We start from the raw sequence: 23,001 nt of genomic DNA, 5'->3' as shown, positions 1-23,001 counted from the left end.
TCTCTTCATTCTGAAAATGGACCATTTATTTCTACCCTTTGTTTCTTGTCTTTTAACTGGGAATGTTTTCAGGATCATCTAACAATCCTTAATTAAACATAATGACAAGCTTTTTGTTATCTTAATCACCCTGCCTCTTTTGTAAACAAACTCCCTGCTCCAAGGGCAGAAGATGTTAACAGCACAGAACTCATCACATTCCGCACTCAAGCTCTGACTCCTGGATGCTGCTGGGCCCTTGCCCCCCGCCCCTCCCCCATATGATTGGGGAGGGGCAGGTGACCTTTTGCTCCTCCCCCTCCCATGTCTCCCCTCCCCATTTGTCTGGGACCTCACCTATCTTCCATGGGAAGATAATGGTTAACAGTTCCAAGGTTGCTTCAGCTAGTTCCTCAAGAACTGTAGGATGAATTTCATCCTGTTCTGCCAACTGGAATACATCTAACATATCTAAATATTCTTAACATGTTCTTTCCCGATTTTGGCTTGCTTTCTTCTCCCTTATTGATAATATTAATTATGTTGAGTATATGGTCACTATTACATTTTTTTTAGTGAAGTCTGAAGCAAAATAGGCATTAAACACCTCTGCCCTCTTGATGTCATCAGTTATTAGCTCTTCTTCCTAACTAAATAGAGGAACTACCTTTTCCTTTGTCTTTTTCTTGCTCCTAATGCATTTAAATAACCCCTTCTTATTGTCTTTCCTGGTTCTGTTAAGATTGCCTTTTTCTATGCTTACTTGTGGGCTTACTGTAGGCTTTTGTCACCTGCCCCTTTGAGTCTCACCTGCCCCTTTGAGTTTCATGTAACAGCTAAAGGCTCACACTGTAACCCAGATTCTCTTACTGGCCCCCTTCTCCCTTCACAGCTCACATGAAGACAGAGGCTGCTGACAAGGGATTCTCAAATGCATAAAAGGCCATTAGGAACCCACTGAAGGGCAAGGGGAATGGGGTATCTAGCATCTAAACTCTCCCCCTAGCTGTTTATAAAGGATTATCAAGGGACAGCATAGCAAGAGGAGAAGGATGCGACTCTTACCACAGTAATGTTGAGAGCCAACGCGCCTTCTCTTCGGGTGAGCTGAGAAGAAAAAGAGAGGCAAAATATTGAATAATGGCTAAATGACTAATGGCGTTTGGAGACTCTACCAGGCTTTGCTTATATTTAGCCGTAAGTCTCAGTTCCTTCCTGGAAGTCCTAGAACAAAAGTGCAGTCTTTCCTGGTTCTGTTCTATTTTAACAAAAAGAAATAATAATAATAAAACCCCAAGAGCAGCTGAGCTGAACTAGATTTCCTGGCCAGCCGAAGGGGTGTTCAGATAAGGAACAAATATCTTTCTATGATGGAGTTAGCAAGTCAAGTGTGTCTTTATTTTATTGTAATGACCTTTAATTGATATTTTGTTTCTACTGTCATTTCCTTTCCTATGCTTATGATTCCTAGAAGCCTTCGCTGGCAGTATTGATCACTAATATCTCCACTGCTATGGTTTGGATAAAAAAAAGGTCTATCTAGGTGACAGATGCCTGAGGCCTCCAGTGCAGGAATTGAGTGCACATGGCATAATAAAGTGAAAAGCAGCATCCCCACTGTTCAGAGAGGATGGAACAAGTGTGAAATGAATTGGTGGATCCCAATTCCTTTGCTACCGAGCCGGTTGTTCAAAGCACAAACATCTGCAGTACCTTAGCACTGACTAGCACTCCTTGCTGGCTATCAGCCAGAAGGGCCAGGATTGAATGGTCCATGGAGACCAAAATACTCTCTTATCCCTGCATGACTGGGACACACTGGTGGACAAAAGTGTGTGAAGGAAGCTTGCAGTGTAGCTTCCCACACTGTACCAGGTGTGTGGCTCTCCAGGGCTGTCATTCTGGCATCTTTCACCCGCATAATTCACCTCTCCCTAATAATAAAATGTGGGCAGAAAAACGGCCGGAAGGGGCATACCCAAAGACAAAAAAGCCATTCTCACTGAACAGCCTGGAGTTCTTTTCAGAAAGTGCCATATGTGCCCTGTTCTCGTTTGCTGTCAGGTTAGTCAAGATGATCTTAATATGTGAATATTTACCCTGTATTTACCCTGCAAATGTTTTATTTTAAAATGGATTGGATGTTTTTAATGGACCAGGAAAACAAGTGTCAGTTGAAAGAACTCCTTCTCATGGGGAAGCAGAGATAAGGATGGACGGGGGAAGAATTCATTGCACTCTTTAGGCTCCAGAGAACTGCACTGAATTGGCTAGTGTGCATATGCACCAGAGGCCTATTCTGAGTGGAATCAGAGCCTCTCAGTTTTGTGCCATAACCTCAGTCCATCTAAGGTACTTACACAGCCACCATTACCATTGTATCTGAGCAGCTCACAGTCTTTAGTGCATTTATCCTCACAATGTCCTTGTGAGGTACAGATGTACTATTAGGAGGAACTGAGGCCCAGAAGAATCTAGAGATGTGTCTACATAGCCAGCAGCAGCAAGCTCCCAGCGAGCTCCCGAGATGACAGACTTGGGTTAGTGAGGCCTGTGCTAGCGCTCTGAAAATAGTTGTGTAGACAGGGCTTTGAAGCTGCAGTGGGGCTGAAGCTCAGGCTCGGAACCCAGCCTCCCACTCCTAAGCTTCAGAGCCTGAGCTCCAGCCTGAGACACAACTTCAAAGCACTGTCTACACAGCTATTTTAGGGCACTAACCTAAATCTGTTGACCCAGGCTGGGAGGCTCATTGCTATGGGCTGTGTACACAAACCCTAAGTAACTTCCTTAAGATCACAGAGGAAGGTTGTGGTAGAACCAGGACCTGAAGGTAGGTCTTGCACATCACCCCTGAATGATCCTTCTTCACTTTTCACTGTGTTGCTAATAGTTAACAGAAATTCTTCTTTAGCTCACTTAATGAGGATCTGTATTTTCGGAACAGGGGCTCAGAGTTCTAGACTCTCTGTCATCATTTAGTTACAAACATGCAGAATAGTGATAGCTGCGAGACTGCAATGCAGTGGGTTTGTTACTGTGCCATATACCTGAAGGAGACAACAGAGTTGGTGGTAGGCCAGCCAATGACAAATGAATTCTCAGGGCTCATCTTTTTCTCGGACACTTCGTTGAGACAAGAACCAATCCATACTTCACTCAAGCGCACCTGCTTCTTCAGCTTCAAGCTGGAGGAGGACCTGGAATTCAAACCAGAGTTTGCTTAGGCTAATGCGACTGGCTAGAGAGAGGCATAGCACACGTACAGACCTCCTTCTCCATCTCCATTGATGCATCTGAACTGATATCTAAAGTGTCCCGGTGCTGGGCCTCAGTCTTACCAAACCATGTGCCATACCATGGTGGTTTTGTGATTCAGACAAATTATTACCACAAACAAATAAGCATTGTTGAGATCAGCTAAGCTATTTACCTATCAGCTAAGTAGGAACTGAAGAGAACTAGCCAAAAGGTGAGTTAATTTTCTGTCTTCTGCATGGAGCCCCTTTCACTCGATTTCCTCAGCACTAGTAAGAATGCCATGTCACTTCAAGGAGTCACATGAAGCAAAGGGCAAACAAACTTAGTTCAGCTCATGTTGCTTTATGAAAATGCAATGATAAATTAAGGGTAGACATTCCCAGCAGGGGCCAATACATTTCTGGGGGTGGAATGGGGAAGTTGCAAACTTTTAGAAGCCCCTTTAAAAATGAGGCTGTCCTGGTATCCTCATCCACAAATGCCCTTGATCTTGGCTGACACTGGCTACTAGGTGTATAGATATAACTCTTGTGTAGCTTGCCCACATTCTCTTACTTGGACTTGGCAATGACCAGCATGTCACTGAAGAGGATCAAATGTCTCTCCTGGGTCTGCAGTCCCATGGTAAGTTGTACCCTCTCATCCAAGATGAAAACAGAATTTGGGCTACTGAAAGCCCCGGCTGGTAGTCCATTGTCTGGATGAGATGAGGACAGAGTAATTTCCCTGGAAAAAAATCATTACATGAATTGTGCAATTATTGCAACTCCTATAGATTTCGTTAATAACCCAATAGACTGATGGCTATTTCATTTCTTCTCACATAGGCTCAGACTCAGCTTAATGAAAGCTGGCTATATATTTTATACTGAATATGGAGGAAATCCTGAGGTCCTTACTCAGTTTTCATTTTATTCAGGCAAGAGCAGTGGTGAGCTGGAGCCGGTTCACACCGGTTTGCACAAACCGTTTATTAAATTTTGAAGCAGTTTTAGAACCAGTCTTTAACCCGCTTCCCTGCAAGGGGGCTCTGTGGCTTTGATGGGCTCTGGCCAGGAAGTGATGTAATTCCTCCTGCGGGCACTAGGGGCGCTGTGCTGTGGGAGCCATGTGGGCTGCCGCCTGGCCCTGGGCACTGGCCCTGTTGCTGCTGCTGCTGCTCCCCCAACCCTTGGCCCTGGGGCTCCCGCTGCAGCCTGGTGGGTCCCTGGGTGCTCTGCAGTGCCTGGGCTGCGTCCTGCTGCTTGGACTGCTCTGAGCCACTTTCCCTGTGAGGACCTGCCACCCTGCCCACAGCGAGTCCCTGTCTCCAGCCAGCCCCTGCTGCACCCCCTGCCCTGCTTGCACCAGCTCCGCACCCCCTGCCCTGCCTGCAGCCAGTCCCTGCCACACCCCCTGCCCTGCCTGCACCAGTCCTGCATCCCCTGCCCTGCCCTCACCAGCCCCATACTCCCTGCCCTGTCTGCAGCCAGCCCTCCACCCCCTGCCCCCAGCCAGCCCATGCCGCACCTCCTGCCCTGCCCGCACCAGCCCCGCACCCCCTGCCCGCAGCCAGCCCCTGCCGCCCCCTCTGCCCTTTCTCTAGTCAACCCCGCCACACACCCCCTACCCAAAGCCAGCCAGCCCCGCACTCCTCTGTCTCCAGCCAACCCCCATCGTACCCCCCTGAGGCCCTGCCTGAAGCTGGCTAGCCCCACACCCCCCTGTCGCCAGCCAGCCCTGCACCCCCCTGCCCTGCCTGCAGCCAGTCCCTTCCTCCAGTTAGCCCCTGCCCTGCCTCCAGTCAGCCCCACACCCAAGTCTCCAGCCAACCCCGCATTCCCTTGCCTCCAGCCAACCCCGCACCCTCCTGTCTCCAGTCAGCTCCGCACCCCTGCCCGGCCCACAGCCAGTCCTGCCTGCCCTGCGTCCAGCTAGCCCTGTCCCATGCCCTGTCTGCAGCTGGCTCCACGTCCACTGGTGCCCTGCAGTTCCCAGGGCAGTAATCCTGCACGTCTGCTTCAGTGAGGAGGGAAGGAAGCAGCTAGGACCCAATGGACCTCATTTCTAGTTCAGGCTCATCTTTTTAAAAAATAACTTTAGGTGGCGATAACATACATCCATATTTTCCCGGACATGTCAGGCTTTTGGTTCTTAAATTGCTGTCTGGGAGGAATTTTTAAAAAAAAATTTAAAAAAAAATTCCTCCCAGGAAAATATGGACATATGGTAACCCTACTGGTACAAAAAATACATACTGTGGCACATCCCTTAAATCAGAACTTTTTACAGGGAACCAGTTGTTAAGATTTTGGCAGCTTATCACTGGGCAAGAGGACTGTTATCTGAGTAAAGATCTCAGATTGTGATCCTATAAGTAGAAAAGGGGCTGAGATCCATGCATGAGGTCACTCATTAGCAGGGAGTGCAGGCAAATTTGCAGTGTAGTTGATCAGTTCCATTTTTATCAATGCTAGTTCCATCCACACCAAATTGCTTGTCCATGCCTGGGCTGTAGCAGGATGAATATTTACTATGTATACTAGTTTAGTTCCATGCACCTGATTCAGAGATCTAGCTATAATTTTATAAAAACACTTTGAAGTCTACTGATTAAAAGCATTATAGAAGAGTTAGGTATTATTGTTATTGTAATCCAACTATTTTTTGTTGCTACCTTAGGCTAATTTGGGTGCAATATTTTGCCAAAAAAACAATGGCTGCTATATCTCTATTGCACTCAGCAAGCAGTTGCTGGAATTAAACTCGATTCCTTACTCATGCAAATGAGCAAAATGTAGTAATGCCACCATCTTACTATTCTTTTCCCTTCCCATCTCAAAATTCTCAAGTATGAATTGCGTATGCTCTCTCCTACTCTATTGATTTAGTAATAAATGCAGCAATGACACGTTGTGAAGAATCATCAGTAATGAGAGAGGTGGGACAGAGCTTCACTCTCTGCTGCTACCCTAGCTGTAGTATGTGGGATTGCCTCTGCTGAATATGCACAAGCGCTCTGCCCAGACTGTCTGCAAGGTCGAAGCACCCTTGGTGGTGTGAGTACACAATAAGTCCTCTTTGGATTTATTAGTCTCATAGAAATGGCTGTAAATGCACAACAGGCCAGACTCTGCCACCTTTACTCCTGTTGAGTAGTACTTTAGCATGAGTGGTCCCATTAAAATAAACAATACTGAACAAACTTTTGTATTTATAGGGTGATATTTTCAACAGCCTAACTCTGCTGCCAATACTCAAGAGCAAAGCCGCTCACTGGCTTTAATGGGAGCAGGGCTAAGCCAACACAAACTGCTTTTGAAAACCCCACCTGCAGAGTCCCCAAACACCTGCATTCTTGCAAACCGGAGTCTCTGGCTTGTCCCAGCCTGGCATGCTTATGCTCACAGACAAGCACATAAGCCTGGTGCCTCTACAAGTGAAAAGATCAGTTCACTTTAAAACATGCCTATGAAAGCTTCCCATGTGTGACAGTGGAGCAGTGGAGACAGGAACACCAAACGATCTCAGCAGTGACTTCTTAATGCTGGAGAAGTTACAAGGTTTGGTAAATACAACAGTAGAGTAGCAACAACAAAATAAATAAATAAATAAATAAATAATTCACCAGTGCTCTGGTGGCCCAAGTAAAGATGGCATTGTACCAGCTCCCTCTGAGGCAATACATCATGAGAAATGTTTAGCGCTTCCCTCCTCTTGCAAAGATGTTCTTCAGCCAAATAAAGTCAAGAATTTGTTTCTCTTTTTTGAGTCAGTGTGATATGGGGGGATGGTGGGGATGGTTGAGGGAGGGAAACAAAAGCATTTCTGAGATCACATTACTTGGGCAAGAGATGTAGATGATGGTATTTCTGCCATTTATTTTAAACCACCCTAAAACATTGGCTTCTGTCTGAACATTTCACAAAAGCAGGACTTACTCCCAAGCAGTTAAATACAGGGTGAAAGGAAATTGCTGCTCTTGGAAAGAATTGCCTGGTGCAAAATTTAAATCACTTAAGTTTTTATCTTTTAAACAAATATTTATTTTAACTAAACAAATCACTGCAGCAATGTTATTTATGAGGGTGTTATCAGAACCAAACAGAGAAAGAGCATGACATTCCTTTATCTGTTGTCTAATTGTTACACTGTGCAGGGTGGGGAGAAACTGCCTGAGCTCTAAGATGGTTATTCTCTCATCAAAGGGCTGTGAGGCTTGACTACTGTACAACACTTGATATTTCAGCACAGGAGTTGGAAGGTCAGTGTGTTCATACTTGACTATAAACACTGGAAGTCTGGGTGCTTTATATCTGAAGAAACTAAAGTCAGTGGGGGCACTGGGTGGTTCCAGACCATGTAAGTGGGAAAGGGAGCTTTTCACATGAGGTCACCAGGTAATACATAGCCCAGGTTGGTAGCAAATGAAAGCTGTTACAATCTGAAAAGCGACTTGTATGAAATGAGTCTAGAAGAGCCTGTCCAGTTCCTAGCGGAAATGTGCCCTTAGCTCAAAACCAACCATTGTATTGACAGTTTCAGCAGAGAAGGTGAGGACAGAATGGGTCACAAACACTGGATTCCCATCTGTCCCATGGAATGGCTGGGCATGGAAGCACATTGGTGGAATGGTACAGAGAGCTCACTGCACCTGCTCTGAGCATAGGTGCTGATTGCTTGCATGCTCCGGGGCTGGAGCAGCCACTGGGAAAAATTAGCGGGTGCTCCACACCCACTGGCAGCCAAGCTCCCCCGCCTCTTCCCCCACTCCTCCCTTGAGCATGCCGCGTTCCTGCTCTCCCCCTCTCTCCCAGCACTTCCGCCAGCCACCAAAGAGCTGTTTGGCGGTTCTCCAGGAGGGAGGGAAAGAAGCAGGGACACCGTGCACTCAAGGGAGGAGGCGGGGAAGAGGCGGGGCTGGGGCAGGGACTAGGGGAAGGAGGTGGAATGGTGATGGAGTTGAGGTGCTGCAGGGGTAGGAAGAGGCAGAGTGGGGTTGGGGACTTGGGGGAAAGGGTGGAGTGGGGGCAGGGCCAGGGGAAAATTGGGGGTCGAGCACTCACCACTGGAGCAGAAGTCAGTGCCGATGGCTCGGAGGGTAACTAACCAGGGCTGCCAACCCACCCTCTCTCACAGCACCTGCATTCACTTCCAAAGCTTATGCCTTTGGTATCACTGCACATCCCTACCCCTCTTGCTGGGAGACTGAATAATTGTCTCTGTGTGTTCCTCTCATCTGGGTGCCATTTTGATTCTTCTCATTTTCTAGATTTAATTAAGAGTTTCCAGACTCAAACCATTGCCTGTGATTGTAGAGAAAGTCCCATGTGGGCCCTGACCTGGGCCTTATCTCTCCTAAGCAGGTTGGCAATTGACTTCAGCAGGAGCAAGCCCACCCCCTAAGGGCTTCTCTGTATCAAGAGACTCTGTTTTGACACTTGCCAATGCTGTTTTTCACCGATGGCTGCACATCACTGGCACCAATAACCAAGGACAGAGGAGTCCTTCAAGTGAAGGTCTGCTCTGGCAGCTTGTATTTCCAAAGTTTGCTTCTGTCTACTTTTCCATTACATCAGTAACTTAGTTTCTTAGGACATCTCTGTTTCGGCTTCTCATACTCTTGCCTGTTGCTGGTTAGATGGCAGACTAAACAGCAATGAATCCATCAGGCAAACATTCATTGACTTCCCAGTTGGAATTACACAGAGAAGCTGAGAGAGGGTTTAACTCATTTAGAGCAGGGCAAGAAAGTGAAACGGATGACTGGAATTTTTGTTCTTTGTTGGTTTTTGACTTTTTTTAAAAGTAAAAATTCCTGATTTCTTTTAAGGGACTCACTGGCCATCTGTTGCTTGGCTTCCAGAGAGATTAAAGTCAGGCTGCTATAACTAACCAAATATTTATCATACGTGTGGTTTGGCTACTGACATACAAACTTCACCTTAATGTTGGCTGCTTTTCCATGCAGTAAAGGCTAGATCCTGACTTGACTTACACCAGTGTAAGCCCCGAGTGACTCCACTGAGGGCAACTGAGTTATGCTGGATTTACATCTATGTAGGTAAGATCACAGTCTGGCACTACATGTTTTCAGCATCACATTTTTAAAGCATGTTCCAAAAAGGAAACTGGAACCCCTCCAGATGGGAGGTCTGTCCTGACACTAATGGCCCCTGGTATTGGCAGCTGAATTAAAACATGGATTAGCAAATCTATTTGATTTGATTTTTTTATTTGTAAAAAGGGGGCTAAAGGACTGGTGGGGATATTGGGGAGATGATTCCTTACCTGGAATAGGATTTGGACTTGCTGAGAGCTTTGCTAATGGCAGAAGAGGTGGAGCGTCTCCTTTGGACTATGGGCTTCATCTTCTGTGGGAGAAAGATATATTCCAGTTAGTGTAACCAGCACCCGTTCTGCACTCAGTTTACCACTGCAGCTCTGTTTACTGCCTTCTGTTTTTTTATATGCAGATTCTTTTTCTCTAGTTACCACTCACTGACCTTAGACATAGAAAGCAACACGAATTGTGCTTCCACTGAAGTTTCACTTCCTTTCCTTGCTATTCAAATGGTCATCAGTTTTCACATTTACTCAAGAGATTCAAGATTTTCCTAACTGGAAATATATCTAGTTTTCACAGCCAAAAATCAAAGTGAGTAACAGTAATGGGCTGAAATAGATCAGAGGAGAATTTAGGCTGCATATCAGAAAAAACTACCTAACATTCATGTCTAGTAGACAGTGGAACAGTCTGGTAAGAGAAATAATGGAAACCCCATTTGAAACTGGACTGGACAAAGCCATGGAGACTATATAGGGAGCAATCATCTATTGGCTGGAGGGTTGGATGAGATTACCTAATAGGTCTCCTCTATTTCTAATTTTGATGATCCATGGATTCAGCATACAGCCTGTTATTAACACCCCTAAGAGTGTGCCTTTCTTTGGAACACTCATCATTTTTAATTGTCTGAACCAGAGAAATCTTATCTGCCACGTGAAGTGACTATTGATCCTTGTCAGTTTGAAGGGTAAGGCCTCCAGTGAATATGTGTGTGTTGGGGACAGGTCTTTTATTTTTTCAATAAATTTTGTGCTGGGGAAAGATGCCAGATTTCCAGCCTGGTGACAAATCCTGGTGTCATTAATACTACTTGTGGAGTAAAGCACTACTAACTGAGAATAAGGGTGGCAGAAAAAGTTACCTTTAACAGCTCAGCACCTCTATTTCCAGCTTTAAGAACCCAGTAGTAGAGAGTTTGTTCAGAATTATAAATCACGGGACATCGACATGGGGGGGGATGCTCGATTAGAGAGGCAATATTCCTTCTCTAAGGGCTTGTCTACATCAGAAAGTTGCAGCGCTGGTGAGGGAGTTACAGCGCTGCAACTTTGAAGGTGTACACATCTGCAGGGCATCATCAGCGCTGCAACTCCCTGTTTGCAGCGCTGGCCGTACTCCCGTTTTGTCTCGGGTGTAGAGGATCCAGCGCTGGTGATCCAGCGCTGGTAATCCAATGTAGACATTTACCAGCGCTTTTCTTGACCTCCGTGGAAGGAGGAAGCCTCTGGTAATCAAGCTGGTCTCCTTTCCCGGTTTGCTCTCTCGTTCCCCGAACCGCCGAACAAGCAGGTCTCCTTCCCTGCGGTTTGCAGGGTGGCTCCGGGAACACGAGAGCAAACCGCGGCGAAGCTGGTCTCCTTTCCCGGTTTGCTCTCTCGTTCCCCGAACCGCTGAGCAAGCGGTTCTCCTTCCCTGCGGTTTGCAGGGTGGCTCCGGGAACGCGAGAGCAAACCGCGGCGAAGCTGGTCTCCTTTCCCGGTTTGCTCTCTCGTTCCCGGAACCCCGAGCAAGCAGGTCTCCTTCCCTGCGGTTTGCAGGGCGGCTCCGGGAACGCGAGAGCAAACCGCGGCGAAGCTGGTGTCCTTTCCCGGTTTGCTCTCGCGTTCCCGGAACCCCCCTTGAAGCCGCCCAACAGCGCTGCAGTGTGGCCACATCTAACACCACTTGCAGCGCTGGTTGCTGTAAGTGTGGCCACTCTGCAGCGCTGGCCCTATACAGCTGTACTAATACAGCTGTAACAACCAGCGCTGCAAAATTGTAGATGTAGACATGGCCTAAGGGAACATTCCACCAGAAGGACCACTAATGTCCCCACCATCCATGAGGTCAGCCAGGGATAAACTGGTTATCAGGGAAAGACACCTCTAAGCTCAATGAAAACACTTTTCTTGATAACATTTTTTTTGAGCATGCAGGGGAAAGTAAGTTTCTACCCTCCTTGTTTTATATAATAAAATAATAAAATAAATAATAATAACAATGAAAAAGCATATTTCTTTGTATAAAGCCAAAAGCTTGTTAGCTGTTTTGCAGTCACGTAGGATGGCAAGGTTCCTGCCCCCAAAGAGGTAGCACTTTAAATACAATGTGAATACACTGCACGATCTTCCTCAAGAAGGCACCTTTTATTATCTGTCTATTGCCTAAACTATGCTCATCACCATGGTAACTGAACTCCTTTTCTCTTCCTGTAATCCCTGCCTCATTCACCACACGCTTTTCATCATCTACAACAAATGAGGTGGGGAGTCCTGCAGATGAAAGTCTCCTTTACTTCACAACCCCGATTCACCCCCTAGAGCAGATCCATCCTGTGCACTAAATAAAGCAGGAGTCCTGTGGAAAAAATAGCGTGTGATCATGTAACTAAAGACTGGATCATAATGCATATGCACAAGGGGGCTGAATTAAGGTTGCCCAGACAAACTTAAGTCAGGTATTTCCTAACTTTCAAGTGTGTGTATATGTATATATATATATCATTATTAAGGTTGCAAAGTCAAACACTTGAAAATATATATATGTGTACCTCCCTCTTTCCCCTGATGTGACTCTGCTAAGCCAAGAGCCACTTCTGTCCTAAGAAGTTTCACAGAGGGAACTGAATAAAAATAACATCAGCTCAAAAATGTTTGTTTAAAAAAAGAAGAGGTCATGCTGAGAGGGAACATCTGGCTTTCAGAGGTACCCTAGTGGGATAAAATGTTCTTACAAAACATGATACAGTAAAGCAGCAGTAATGCAACATCTTAGGGAGGGGAGACCACGGTTGGGGGTGGGCTCCAGCAGTCTTCAGATAGAGATGTGACTAGAGTTAATGCAGTAGAGCAGGGGTGGCCAACCTGAGCCTGCGAAGGAGCCAGAATTTACCAATGTACATTGCCATGGTAATATATCAGCAGCCCCCTCATCAGCTCCCACCCCAGCTCTCAGCGCTGCCCACCCACAAGCAGCCCCGCTGATCAGCGCCTCCCTCTCCCTTCCCACATCTCCTGATCAGCTGTTTCATGGTGTGCAGGAGGCTCTGGGGAAGGGGAAGGAGTGAGGGCACTGCAGGCCTCACGCTCCCTCCTGGCCCATTGCAAAGTTGGCGCCTTTAGCTCCAGCCTGGGAGTCGGCGCCTATACAAGGAGCTGCTTATTAACTTCTGAAGAGCCGCATGTGGCTCCAGAGCCACAGGTTGGCCACTCCTGCAGTAGAGGATCTGTGAAGAGTTGATGTATATAGCCAACACTTTGGGGCACGGAAAATAATGTATCACCTAAAACTGTTTTAATAATATTAAATGAACCTGGTTCCTTTCAGCCCCCCAAAATCTCAAAGCACATTACAAACCACTGGTATGTAAAGGAATCATCTTCCACTGAAGTGCAGTCTCATCTGTGGCATAATGTGGCAGCTAGGGTGACCAGATGTCCCGATTTTATAGGGACAGTACTGATTTTTGGGTCTTTTTCTTATATAAGTTCCTATTACCCCTCACCCCCGTCCTGATTTTTCACATTTGCTGTATGGTCATCCTAGTGGCAGCTGTTTAGTAGTGCATATCAACACCACATAGGATAGACAGTGTGGAAGGATGTCTTACATCAATTAAAGTTCAGGCAGTCTGAATGTAATTACCCAAAGTGGAGTGTGGCCAGAATCCTTGGGAATGGCATTGTGGGTTTTTGGATAACCATACATGGTTTTATATCTTATCTAAACACAGGCAGCTCCAGCAGCACAGCAGTGTCAGAAGCATTGGATCCATTATGACTTAGCAGGAAGAGCATAACTGACCAATTCATCGACATCACTCCCAGCATCAAGTAGGTTACTTGTGGAGGTCTCATATCCATGTAGTGACCAGGCTTAATCTGAGGTGTTATGGCTACAGGAGGATATGTCTCTCACTCACTGACTTCAGACAAAATCCTTTTGCTGTATTGAGGCTGTTTTATTTGGGTCAGGCTCTAATTCAATAAAGAAAGGGTAGCCTGGATTGGATATCCATTTGAGATACAATGCTGGCTCTTGGCAAACTAGAAAAATCTCTTTCCCAACCCTGTACCAGAGTCACAAATTATTTTGCTGCCCTAGCCAATCACCTGTTCTGCTTCTGATAGCATTACCCAAACACCGCAGTAAGGTGGTACCATGGGCAATCTGACAGGGGCATAGGAGGTGGACCTAATTGGCATAACTTTAGAAATATTTATGCTTTGGCTCTTATCTTCCTTGCTAGATGGAAAGAAATTACTGTTCAGTAGCAATATACTATAAACCTACAACTGTTCAGCTTTTCCTCTCCTTCCAGAGAGCATCGGGCTGTGCATCCCATTACCGCGCAGTCGCAGCTACCCCAGCCTGCCCCTTGTTCCCATGGCTCATGAAGCCTGGACAGTAGTAAGGAGCAGTTCAACTTGTGGAATGACAAATCCAGAATGATGGATTGCACTCTATGGGCCACGTTAAGATTATTTCAGAGTCCTAGATAGCATTTAGTCCCTATAAAAGGTTCATGAAAATTTTCCCCCACCGCTAACAAAAATGTTAATTTATCAATTCAAAGTAAATTTTCACAGCGCAGTCTGTTCTAAGACTAAAAATGCAGGAGGGGAGTCAGACAAAGGAACATTTACCTGTTTCTGCCTGGTTTTGAATTGGGGACATTTTGAGTGTTAGGTGAACATGATCACCACCACACTACAGGGCTTTTGCATGTTAGGTGAACGTGATAACCACTACACTACAGGGTTTCTCTTTTTTTTGCCACAGACTTTGCTGAATGCACAGGAATGTTTTCTCTAGCTACAGAAGCTACCTAACACAATGTCTATATCTATGGCCTTCCTGCTCATAAAGTGGTCATGCCCCTGCCCAAGACTCACACAGTGTGGAGATCGATTAGAAGAGCTGAGAGGCGGTGGGGTGCTCCGTGCCGCTGCCCAAGCTTTTTGAAGGCTGTCATCTGCTTCCTGCTCAGTCTGGAACTGTTCCCTTGAGGCTGGGGTCACCAGTTCTTCCTCAGACTGTGGACTTGGGCTTGGTCCCTCTGGAAGCAATGTAGGTGATGGGGTTGTTTCCGTTGCTGGTGAACCGCTCTCCGCTAGTGCACGTGAGGGTATTTTAGGCTCTGGCTGAGCCTTTTGGGTATGGCTGTATGTTGCTTCTGCCAGTTCTGGCTTGCTGGCGCCCTCTGGCATTGAGTTTGAAGCTGTGGTTGCAATTGCTGGTGCTGGTTGCTGTTCCAGTTCCGGGCCTGGGACTGGAGGTGCTGTGGCTGTTTCAGTGGTAGGCATGGAATCCAGGTCCACTACTTCTGTCTGGGTCTCTGGTAACACAGACGGGGCCTCTGTGGACGGCTCAGGAACAGGAATGGGTCTGGAAGCTTGCCTGGTTTGGCTACATGTAACCATTCCCACTCTTTTGGCCCGCTTCACCTGGTTGGCCAAGTCTTCCCCCAGTAGCATGGGGATAGGATAATTGTCATAGTCTGCAAAAGTCCACATTCCTGACCAGCCTTTGTACTGGACAGGCAGTTCAGCTGTAGGCAAGTCTACAGCTTGTGACATGAAGGGGTAAATTGTCACTTGGGCCTTTGGGTTGATGAATTTGGGGTCTACGAAGGATTGGTGGATAGCTGACACTTGTGCCGCCGTGTCTCTCCACGCAGTAACCTTTTTTTCGCCCACTCTTAAATTTTCCCTTTGCTCCAAGGGTATTTGAGAGGCATCCGGGCCTGGGGATTTTTGGGGTGATGGTGGTGTAATGAATTGCACTCGCATGGTGTTCTTTGGACAGTTGGCCTTGATATGTCCCAGTTCATTACACCTAAAGCATCTTCCATCTGATGGGTCACTGGGCCGAGGTAAGTTACTGGAGACTGGTGAGGTGGAAGAATACTGTGTCTGTGGCTTTACTTGGGTTGTAGGTGGGGTTTTTGGCTGCCCTCGGTTGTAGGGTTTATGGTCGGTGTGCCCCCTGGGGTATTCGTTCCCCTTGACCGTAGCTTTCTTGCTTTCTGCCACTTCCATCCATCTGGCTCCAATTTCCCCCGCCTCAGCAAGATCTTTGGGTTTTCCATCTTGTATGTACCATGTGATGTCTTCAGGAACACCATACAAGAACTGCTCCATTTGTATGAGGAGGTGCAGTTCTTCCAAGGTTTTAACATTGTGTCCTGATATCCAGGCCTCATAATTTTTCCCAACGTAGTAGGCGTGTTTGGGAAATGACACATCTGGTTTCCACTTTTGGGTTCTGAAACGCCGACGGGCATGATCCGGGGTTATCCCCATTCTGTATTTGGCCTTGGTTTGAAAAAGTTTATAGTCGTTCATGTTCCCCTTAGGCATTTCAGCTGCCACCTCTGCTAAAGGTCCACTGAGCTGTGGCCTCAATTCTACCATGTACTGGTCTTCAGGGATGTTGTACCCAAGACAGGCTCTTTTAAAATTTTCCAAGAAGGCCTCGGTGTCATCACCTGCCTTGTAGGTGGGAAATTTCCTGTGCTGTGGAACAATAATTGGCGAAGGGTTGTTAGGGTTGGCTGGAGCAGGTTGCTTAGCCTTTTCTAATTCCATGGCCTGTCGGTGGGTCTCCCTCTGTTTTTCCAACTCTTGTTGGTGGGCTGCATTGTTGGCTTCTTCTTGTTTTTGTAGCCTTTCCATCTCTTGTTTGTGAGTTGCCTCATCTCTGGCCATCTGTGTTTTGAGCAGTTCTATCTGTTTTTCCATGGCTTTGAGCTGTACTGCCTCTGGTTTTCGTGACATCTTGTTTTTTTGTGTTGGGGTGCCCTCCGGTGTTTATCTTCTGAACTGCAGGCTCTGTTGCCTCCTGGGGTCTGCCTAGCAACAGTGCCTTTTCCTTTTTTTTCTTTTAGCTAATTTTTTCAACGTTAAGTAAACCAGAAAAACCACTTTATTTGCATGTATATAGTGCTGGTATTTGCCTCCTAATGGGAGTGCTATTCTGTGACAAAAGACCCTTTGTCACAGCTTAATGGTTTCTTGCTTAATATGCAAGCCACAACTGCCAGAGAGAGCAGAAAAAAAATTCTTTCTGGTTCCCTTTTTAAAACCAAACTCTTTCTCTCTGCTAAAAAGCCCCTAGCAGAGAAAAGAAAAATAAAATATTCCTACTGGCTTCTGGATTCTATCTCACCGCTGCCACCATGTCATAACCTAGTCCCAGATTTGGACCTTAGCGTCCAAAATATGGGGGTTAGCATGAAAACCTCTAAGCTTAGTTACCAGCTTGGACCTGGTACGGCTGCCACCACCCAAAAAATTAGAGTGTTTTGGGGCACTCTGGTCCCCCTGAAAAACCTTCCCTGGGGACCCCAAGACCCAAATCCCTTGAGTCTCACAACAAAGGGATATAATTCTTTTTCCCTTTCCCCCTCCAGGTGCTCCTGGAGAGATACACAGACACAAGCTCTGTGAATCTAAACAGAGGGACTCCCCCCTCCCCGTTTTCCAGTCCTGGAGAACAGAATTACTGAGAGTTAATCTCTCTTTCCCCCCTCACCCAGAGGGTATGCAAAGTCAGGCGAATAAATCTAACACACACAGATCTCCCTCTGACTTCTTCCTCCCACCAATTCCCTGGTGAGTACAGACTCAATTTCCCTGAAGTTTCCCAGTAAAGAAAAACTCCAACAGGTCTTAAAAAGAAAGCTTTATATAAAAAGAAAGAAAAATACATAAAAATGGTCTCTCTGTATTAAGGTGACGAATACAGGGTCAATTGCTTAAAAGAATATTGAATAAACAGCCTTATTCAAAAAGAATACATATCAAAGCACTGCAGCAACTATAGACATGTAAATACCAAAGAAAAGAAACCATATAACTCACTATTTGATCTCTTTGTTCTTACAACTTGGAAACAGAAGATTAGAAAACAGAAATCACTTCTCAAAGCTGAGAGAATAGCAGGCAGACAGACAAAGACTCAGACACAAACTTCCCTCCACCCAGAGTTGAAAAAAAGTCCTGTTTCCTGATTGGTCCTCTGGTCAGGTGCTTCAGGTGAAAGAGACATTAACCCTTAGCTATCTGTTTATGACAGGAGTGCATGTGACACAGCAACCTGGATCGGGCAGGATCCCTAGTGAGGCATGATACTTTTGCCATTAAGCAAAAACAGCAATTCTTTCCTGGCCTCTGTCACTGAATGCCTCCATGCATTACGCTGTGCCCTGTCAGTGCAGGAAGACTGCATGAGCTCGGAAAACATGTCATCGTGAGTGCATTTTTTTCGCCTCTAATCTATGATAACCCCAGGGATGAAGATGATAGGGGGAGCGTAGAAACATTCCAGGGGGACTGCAAGGTCACCTGTGCTGCTGAGTGCTGCTGAGTTTGCCACACTGGCCAAGCAGGAAATGAGATTCAAAAGTTCCCAGGCCTTTTTCTGTGTACCTGGCTAGTCCACCTGAGTTCAAAGTGCTGTCCAGAGCGGTCACAATGGAACACTCTGGGATAGCTCCTGGAGGCCAATACCATTGAATTGGGTCCACACTACTCCAAATTAGACCCGCAATGTTGATTTCAGTGCTAATCCCCTCATCGGGGGAGGAGTACAGAAATCAATTTTAAGAACCCTTTAAGTTGACAAAAACAGCTTCGTTATTTGGATGGGTGCAGGGTTAAATTGATCTAACACTGCTAAATTTGACCTAAACTAGTAGTGAAGACGAAGACTGAGGCAAGCAGGACAGCACAGGGAATCTCTGATGAACTCCCTTCCCCACAAAGGTTAAATGAAGCTTTGAAATACTGTGGGATCTAGTGCATGGGTCAGGCAGCAATTCTAGGCCTACAGAGACCAGCGTTCCAAGTGTCAGAGACTTGACCCACTGCCAGGCCCCAAAACCCCAAAAGGACTCCCCCATTGCCTCCTCTGTGCCAGCAAATTTCCCTGCTGCAGGGAGCTGCTGGGATCTTTCCTATAGTGTTCAGTAGAACTGGTCAAAAATTTTCAGTTGAAACTTTTTCTCAATGAAAATTCATATTATTGTTGTAAATGAAAATTTTAATTTCTTATGAAATTTTCCTTTTATTATGAAAAAAACCTAAAAAAATTGATTTTCAATAAAATTTTGAGGTTTAAAAACTTTTTTTTATTTTACAGTTGTATCTGTGAAAAATGTTTGATCATTGCTTTTTCATTGAAAAACTTGAAAAAAAATCTGAAAAATACTTGCTATTTTCCAATTAGTTGTAGTGTCTAACATTCATTTTAGTCCTTTTGTGGTACAGACATGGATCATTAAGCACTCATTGCTCACTCAGACCAGGAGTGATATTTTGGCAATGGTTCAGGATTTAAAATAGCAAGTCCCAGATCTCTGAGCAGTGCCGTTTTCCTGTGAACATTTTATTTCCCAAGAATGCTATTATATAACTTGTGTTACTTATAGAACAAGGATATTATACAGCACACGTGAAGGCTGTCATGTTCTAACTCGTAAGCATGCTAAGCTTTAGTAATAAGGTGTTGAACAAGCAGCTTTATTCAATGCATGCAACTTGACTACAGCACTGCTATAGAGAACTGACTAAACACTCCTACAGTGGCCTGTACCTGTATGTACTGGGTGTCACAAAAAACCTGAGCTGGACTCTTTAGGAGGCTGTCTACTCTTTGGTTGTTCCATAGTCCTCACACAGCACATGGACTGGAAAGTTACCCTTCCTTCACTATGTTCCATATTAAATTAAAATTTAAGTAAACAGTCAAAGCTCCAGTATCTTGCTTCAGACTTGTGTCTAGTTCACAAGAAACTCCAGGAATAATCCCAGGCTTTTTTGAATCTCTGGATGAATACAAGGCAAGTTCCGAGTATTCTCTGCCTTCATCAAGGCTGGAAATGCCACAGAACAGTCTCTCCCATAGTACCCCGCAGCTGCTGCCTTTCTGTTGAAACGAAGAGTGGAGTGGCAGCATATACATTAAAATATAGCCCAGTCAAAACAAGTTAATCTCACTTTTATCACACCAGAAACCATTTGGGTGAAGGCACAGGTTAGTTATTTTATCACAACTGGCTCTCCAGAGGTTAGTTCTCATGTATGCTATTTCATTGTGGCCCAGCAGAGTACAGGGCTATGAGGCTGAACTGCTGGACTCTTGTCCTGGTTTTGACACTGAGCGACCTTTCCTTCTCTAGTAACAGATGGGGACCTCACACAGATGTGATGAGGATTCATTAGTTAAATGTGTTCTTTGAGTTTCTTGGGTGATGTGTTATGGATGTTAAGAGCTGGGCTCAAGAAGCCATCTGCAGTGCATAACAATAAGAATATTTATTGGTTCTACAAAAGCCAGCAACAAAGCTGTATATTCTTCAGTGCCATCCACTGGCACCTTGTCTATTAAATATTTGCATATCTCCTGACCTCTCACATACAGTGCACTCCTATGACAACAGAAGTACCAGTTCTGAACTAGCTAAAGTGCATGTGTATTATTGCCTTCTACTGGATAGAACCAGCAATGGTAAACTGTATGTCACAGACCCCATGCTGCTAACAACTAACAGCCATTCTCCTTTACCTCAGCTGGCAGAGGCTTATGCTTCTGAAGCTGGAGGATCTGAGTTCTACCTCCACTGTCACCACTCAGTTCCAACTGGCCCAGTGAGATGTCTGGCTCTGTTCCACAATCGTTATTTGAAGAGGTGGAGGGAAACTCTCTCCTGCATCATCTGGCATTATGTTGAGCAGCTGTTCTAGACTGAAGTGAGCACACTTCAAATTAACCAGGCACTTGAATCTGAAAGCTGTCACAGAGAGGCAGTATGATCTCTCCTCTGTTTTGTTGCCATAGCAACAGATTCACGTTTACTTAACATACTTCCAAAGTGCTTGAACACTTGCAACGCTCCAGGCTGTGTTTGTACATTACTCATCCCAGAGCTGCCAATTTTAGCTGTGTATTTCTTGGCACTGGCAAGAGTTGTGAGTCTAATATCCCTCATTCCAAACCCATGTATGGCCTACAATATCAAGTCGACCTGCCAGTGCAAACTGGGTGTTTTTTTTACCCCCGCCCTATTGACCCCTGTGCTCAAGTGTTATTATCCAGACCTTTAACTTGGGATGGAGCAGAAGAAAAATACACCTGATGAGTACAGGGTCGATTTTCCTTCTGACATTGTACGGACAAAACAGACGTCAAGCAAGACATACTCGATGTGTCTGTGCCTTTATTAATGCATGGGTCATGAACTTTCTCCATCTGCCTTTCAGGAAAGAAGCACTGTGTGCTGACATTACTCAATTTCTAGAGACGATACAAAATTCAGAGTTCAGATGTGATTCCAGACCTGAGCTTCTCTAGAGTTCATGGATGTTTGGATCTGGGAGTTTCCTGCACATCTTCACTGCAAAGAGATCTAACCAGGCCTAACAAGCCAAGGAGAGTCAGCCCACGGCACTATTTGTGAATCCAGGTGCTATAGGAAGCAGTGTTGGTTAATCAATGAATGGTTTTAGAGAAGGGGGCACTCTTTTCTCTGGGTATTTCTTCACTACCCACCAGATCGGCGGGTAGCGATCGATCCAGCGGGGATCGATTTATCACATCTAGTCTAGATGCGATAAATCGACCTGAGTGCTCTCCCGTCGACTCCTGTACTCCAGCGCCCTGAGAGGCGCAAGCAGAGTCAACAGGGGAGGGGCAGCAGTTGACTTACTGTGGTGAAGACACCATGGTAAGTCGATCTAAGTACATCAACTTCAGCTACATTATTCATGTAGCTGAAGTTCCGTAACTTAGATCAGTCCCCCCCTAGTGTAGACCAGGGCTTAGAGTAGTTCTCAAATATCCTGTAGAGGAGAGGCTATATTGTATATAGCTAGATATATAAAATATCTAGGAGAGAGAGAAAACTAGTGTCACAGCAAGATGGTAGCAGTGGAGGTGTGCAAATTCATAATTTATATTTCACATGAATATCACCCCTCCTCCCCAAATTTCACTTTTCCCCAAATTTTAGGTGATATGAATCAGTCTACAAAGAAAACCTGATAAAGCTCATTTCCTCCTTTCCTCCCTCCATGTCTTTGAAGCAAAGCCAAAGCCAGTTTGAACAATTGGTCTATTTTTCAATGGAAAAATAGGTCCACTTTGCTCAAAAGAATTCATGTACTAAAGCAAGGTATTTTGATTTGTAAGTTTGCGAAGGAATGTGAACTCTGAGTAGTTTTGCATTCTATTACTAATATTACACCCCCTCCTGTTAAGAGGCACCCTGCTGCCAGAGGTGCTGTCTTTCAAATGAAACACAAAACCAAGGTCCTGCTGGTTCTGCATCATTACATTACATTACAAAGCACTTTGGACTAGAGTAGGGATGATGTTAGTATCACAAGTGACTTTTTGTTAAGTGCTTTCTGCCTACCAAACTGTTCCCTGCAGTTTCACTTGGAGAGTGTTTTCTGTGCAGAATTGCGGAATAATGTTAATTAACTAATGACTGTCACCCCAGAGGTGGCTGTATCGCATTGATGGATTCTGTGATTAATTTATACACTGTAAAGTCATGGTGCAGATATAACATCATTATTCGGCTTTTAGGAAATTTCTGAAGGGGCTTTATTTAAGAATCAAGTAAAAGTAGATGAACAATAAACCAAAAACTTGGTTTCAGAGCCATCCTTATGAAATCAGTTGCTGCTTCCCTTCCAGTTAATAATGACTTTGTGTTACCAGCAGCATTCAAACAAAAGTGTCTTGACGTGAGACTCTTCTGCCATCTGCTCCATGATGTTTTCTCTTCTGTTTATGTGAACAAAGGACAGTCTCGCAATGTGCTTTTAGATGTTCTATTTGCCTTTTATTTAGAGAATCAAGAGACCGAGGGAGTGAAAGAGATGAAGGCTTTGTGTGAATGGGAATCTGGAATTGGATCACCTTGAAAACAGTGACTGGTCATTTTTATGATGACGTATGTCTACTCAGTTTCCTTTTAAAGTGGCTTTAGGGCTGGGGAAAAGTGCTGACTTAAATACCATGGAGAATGAAGTCCTGCTATTTACTTGCAGTGTGGAGTATAGGGCATATGGAGTAATAGTTAGCATGGGGGAATGGGTGCAAGGAAATCTTGGTTCTAGTCCTGACTGCTATGGTTCACTGCATGACCTTTGGGAAGTCATCTGACCTATCTGTAAAATGGGGATAGCAGTTCCCGCACCTTTCCAAGCCCTCAGATATTCAGATGAAAAGCTGCTTCATCAGTGCAGCACAATCTACACACACTGCCACATGCCTCACTCCTGTCACAGCAGGATCCCCTCTGGTGGTATAAGAGGAGTGTTTTCACAGTCTTGCTCTCCTTAGTGAGCTGCTATTAGAAGAAGAAAAGACCCCCAAATTCTCATCCAAATGTGATTCTTCAAATAGATTTGTTGTGAGTTTGGGCCTGGAGCAGGACAAAGGAG

General features: G+C 45.4%; 1 protein-coding gene across 1 annotated transcript in view; it reads right to left on the bottom strand.

The window, feature by feature from the left end:
* LOC115657943 (rho GTPase-activating protein 20-like) overlaps positions 1-23,001 on the bottom strand; it is a 67,173-nt gene that overhangs the window by 24,726 nt on the left and 19,446 nt on the right. Inside the window, exons 2-5 of the mRNA XM_030576313.1 lie at positions 9,508-9,590; positions 3,793-3,963; positions 3,027-3,176; positions 1,045-1,086 (exon numbers count right to left, since the gene is read on the bottom strand). Coding sequence (XP_030432173.1) covers positions 1,045-1,086; positions 3,027-3,176; positions 3,793-3,963; positions 9,508-9,590 — 446 coding nt within the window. The remainder of the gene's footprint in view (positions 1-1,044; positions 1,087-3,026; positions 3,177-3,792; positions 3,964-9,507; positions 9,591-23,001) is intronic.

Source organism: Gopherus evgoodei, chromosome 9 (genome assembly GCF_007399415.2).
Source record: "Gopherus evgoodei ecotype Sinaloan lineage chromosome 9, rGopEvg1_v1.p, whole genome shotgun sequence".
Taxonomy (NCBI): Eukaryota; Metazoa; Chordata; order Testudines; family Testudinidae; genus Gopherus; species Gopherus evgoodei.
Note: the sequence above shows the minus strand (reverse complement) of the source record. Positions and strands in the feature narration are given on the sequence as shown.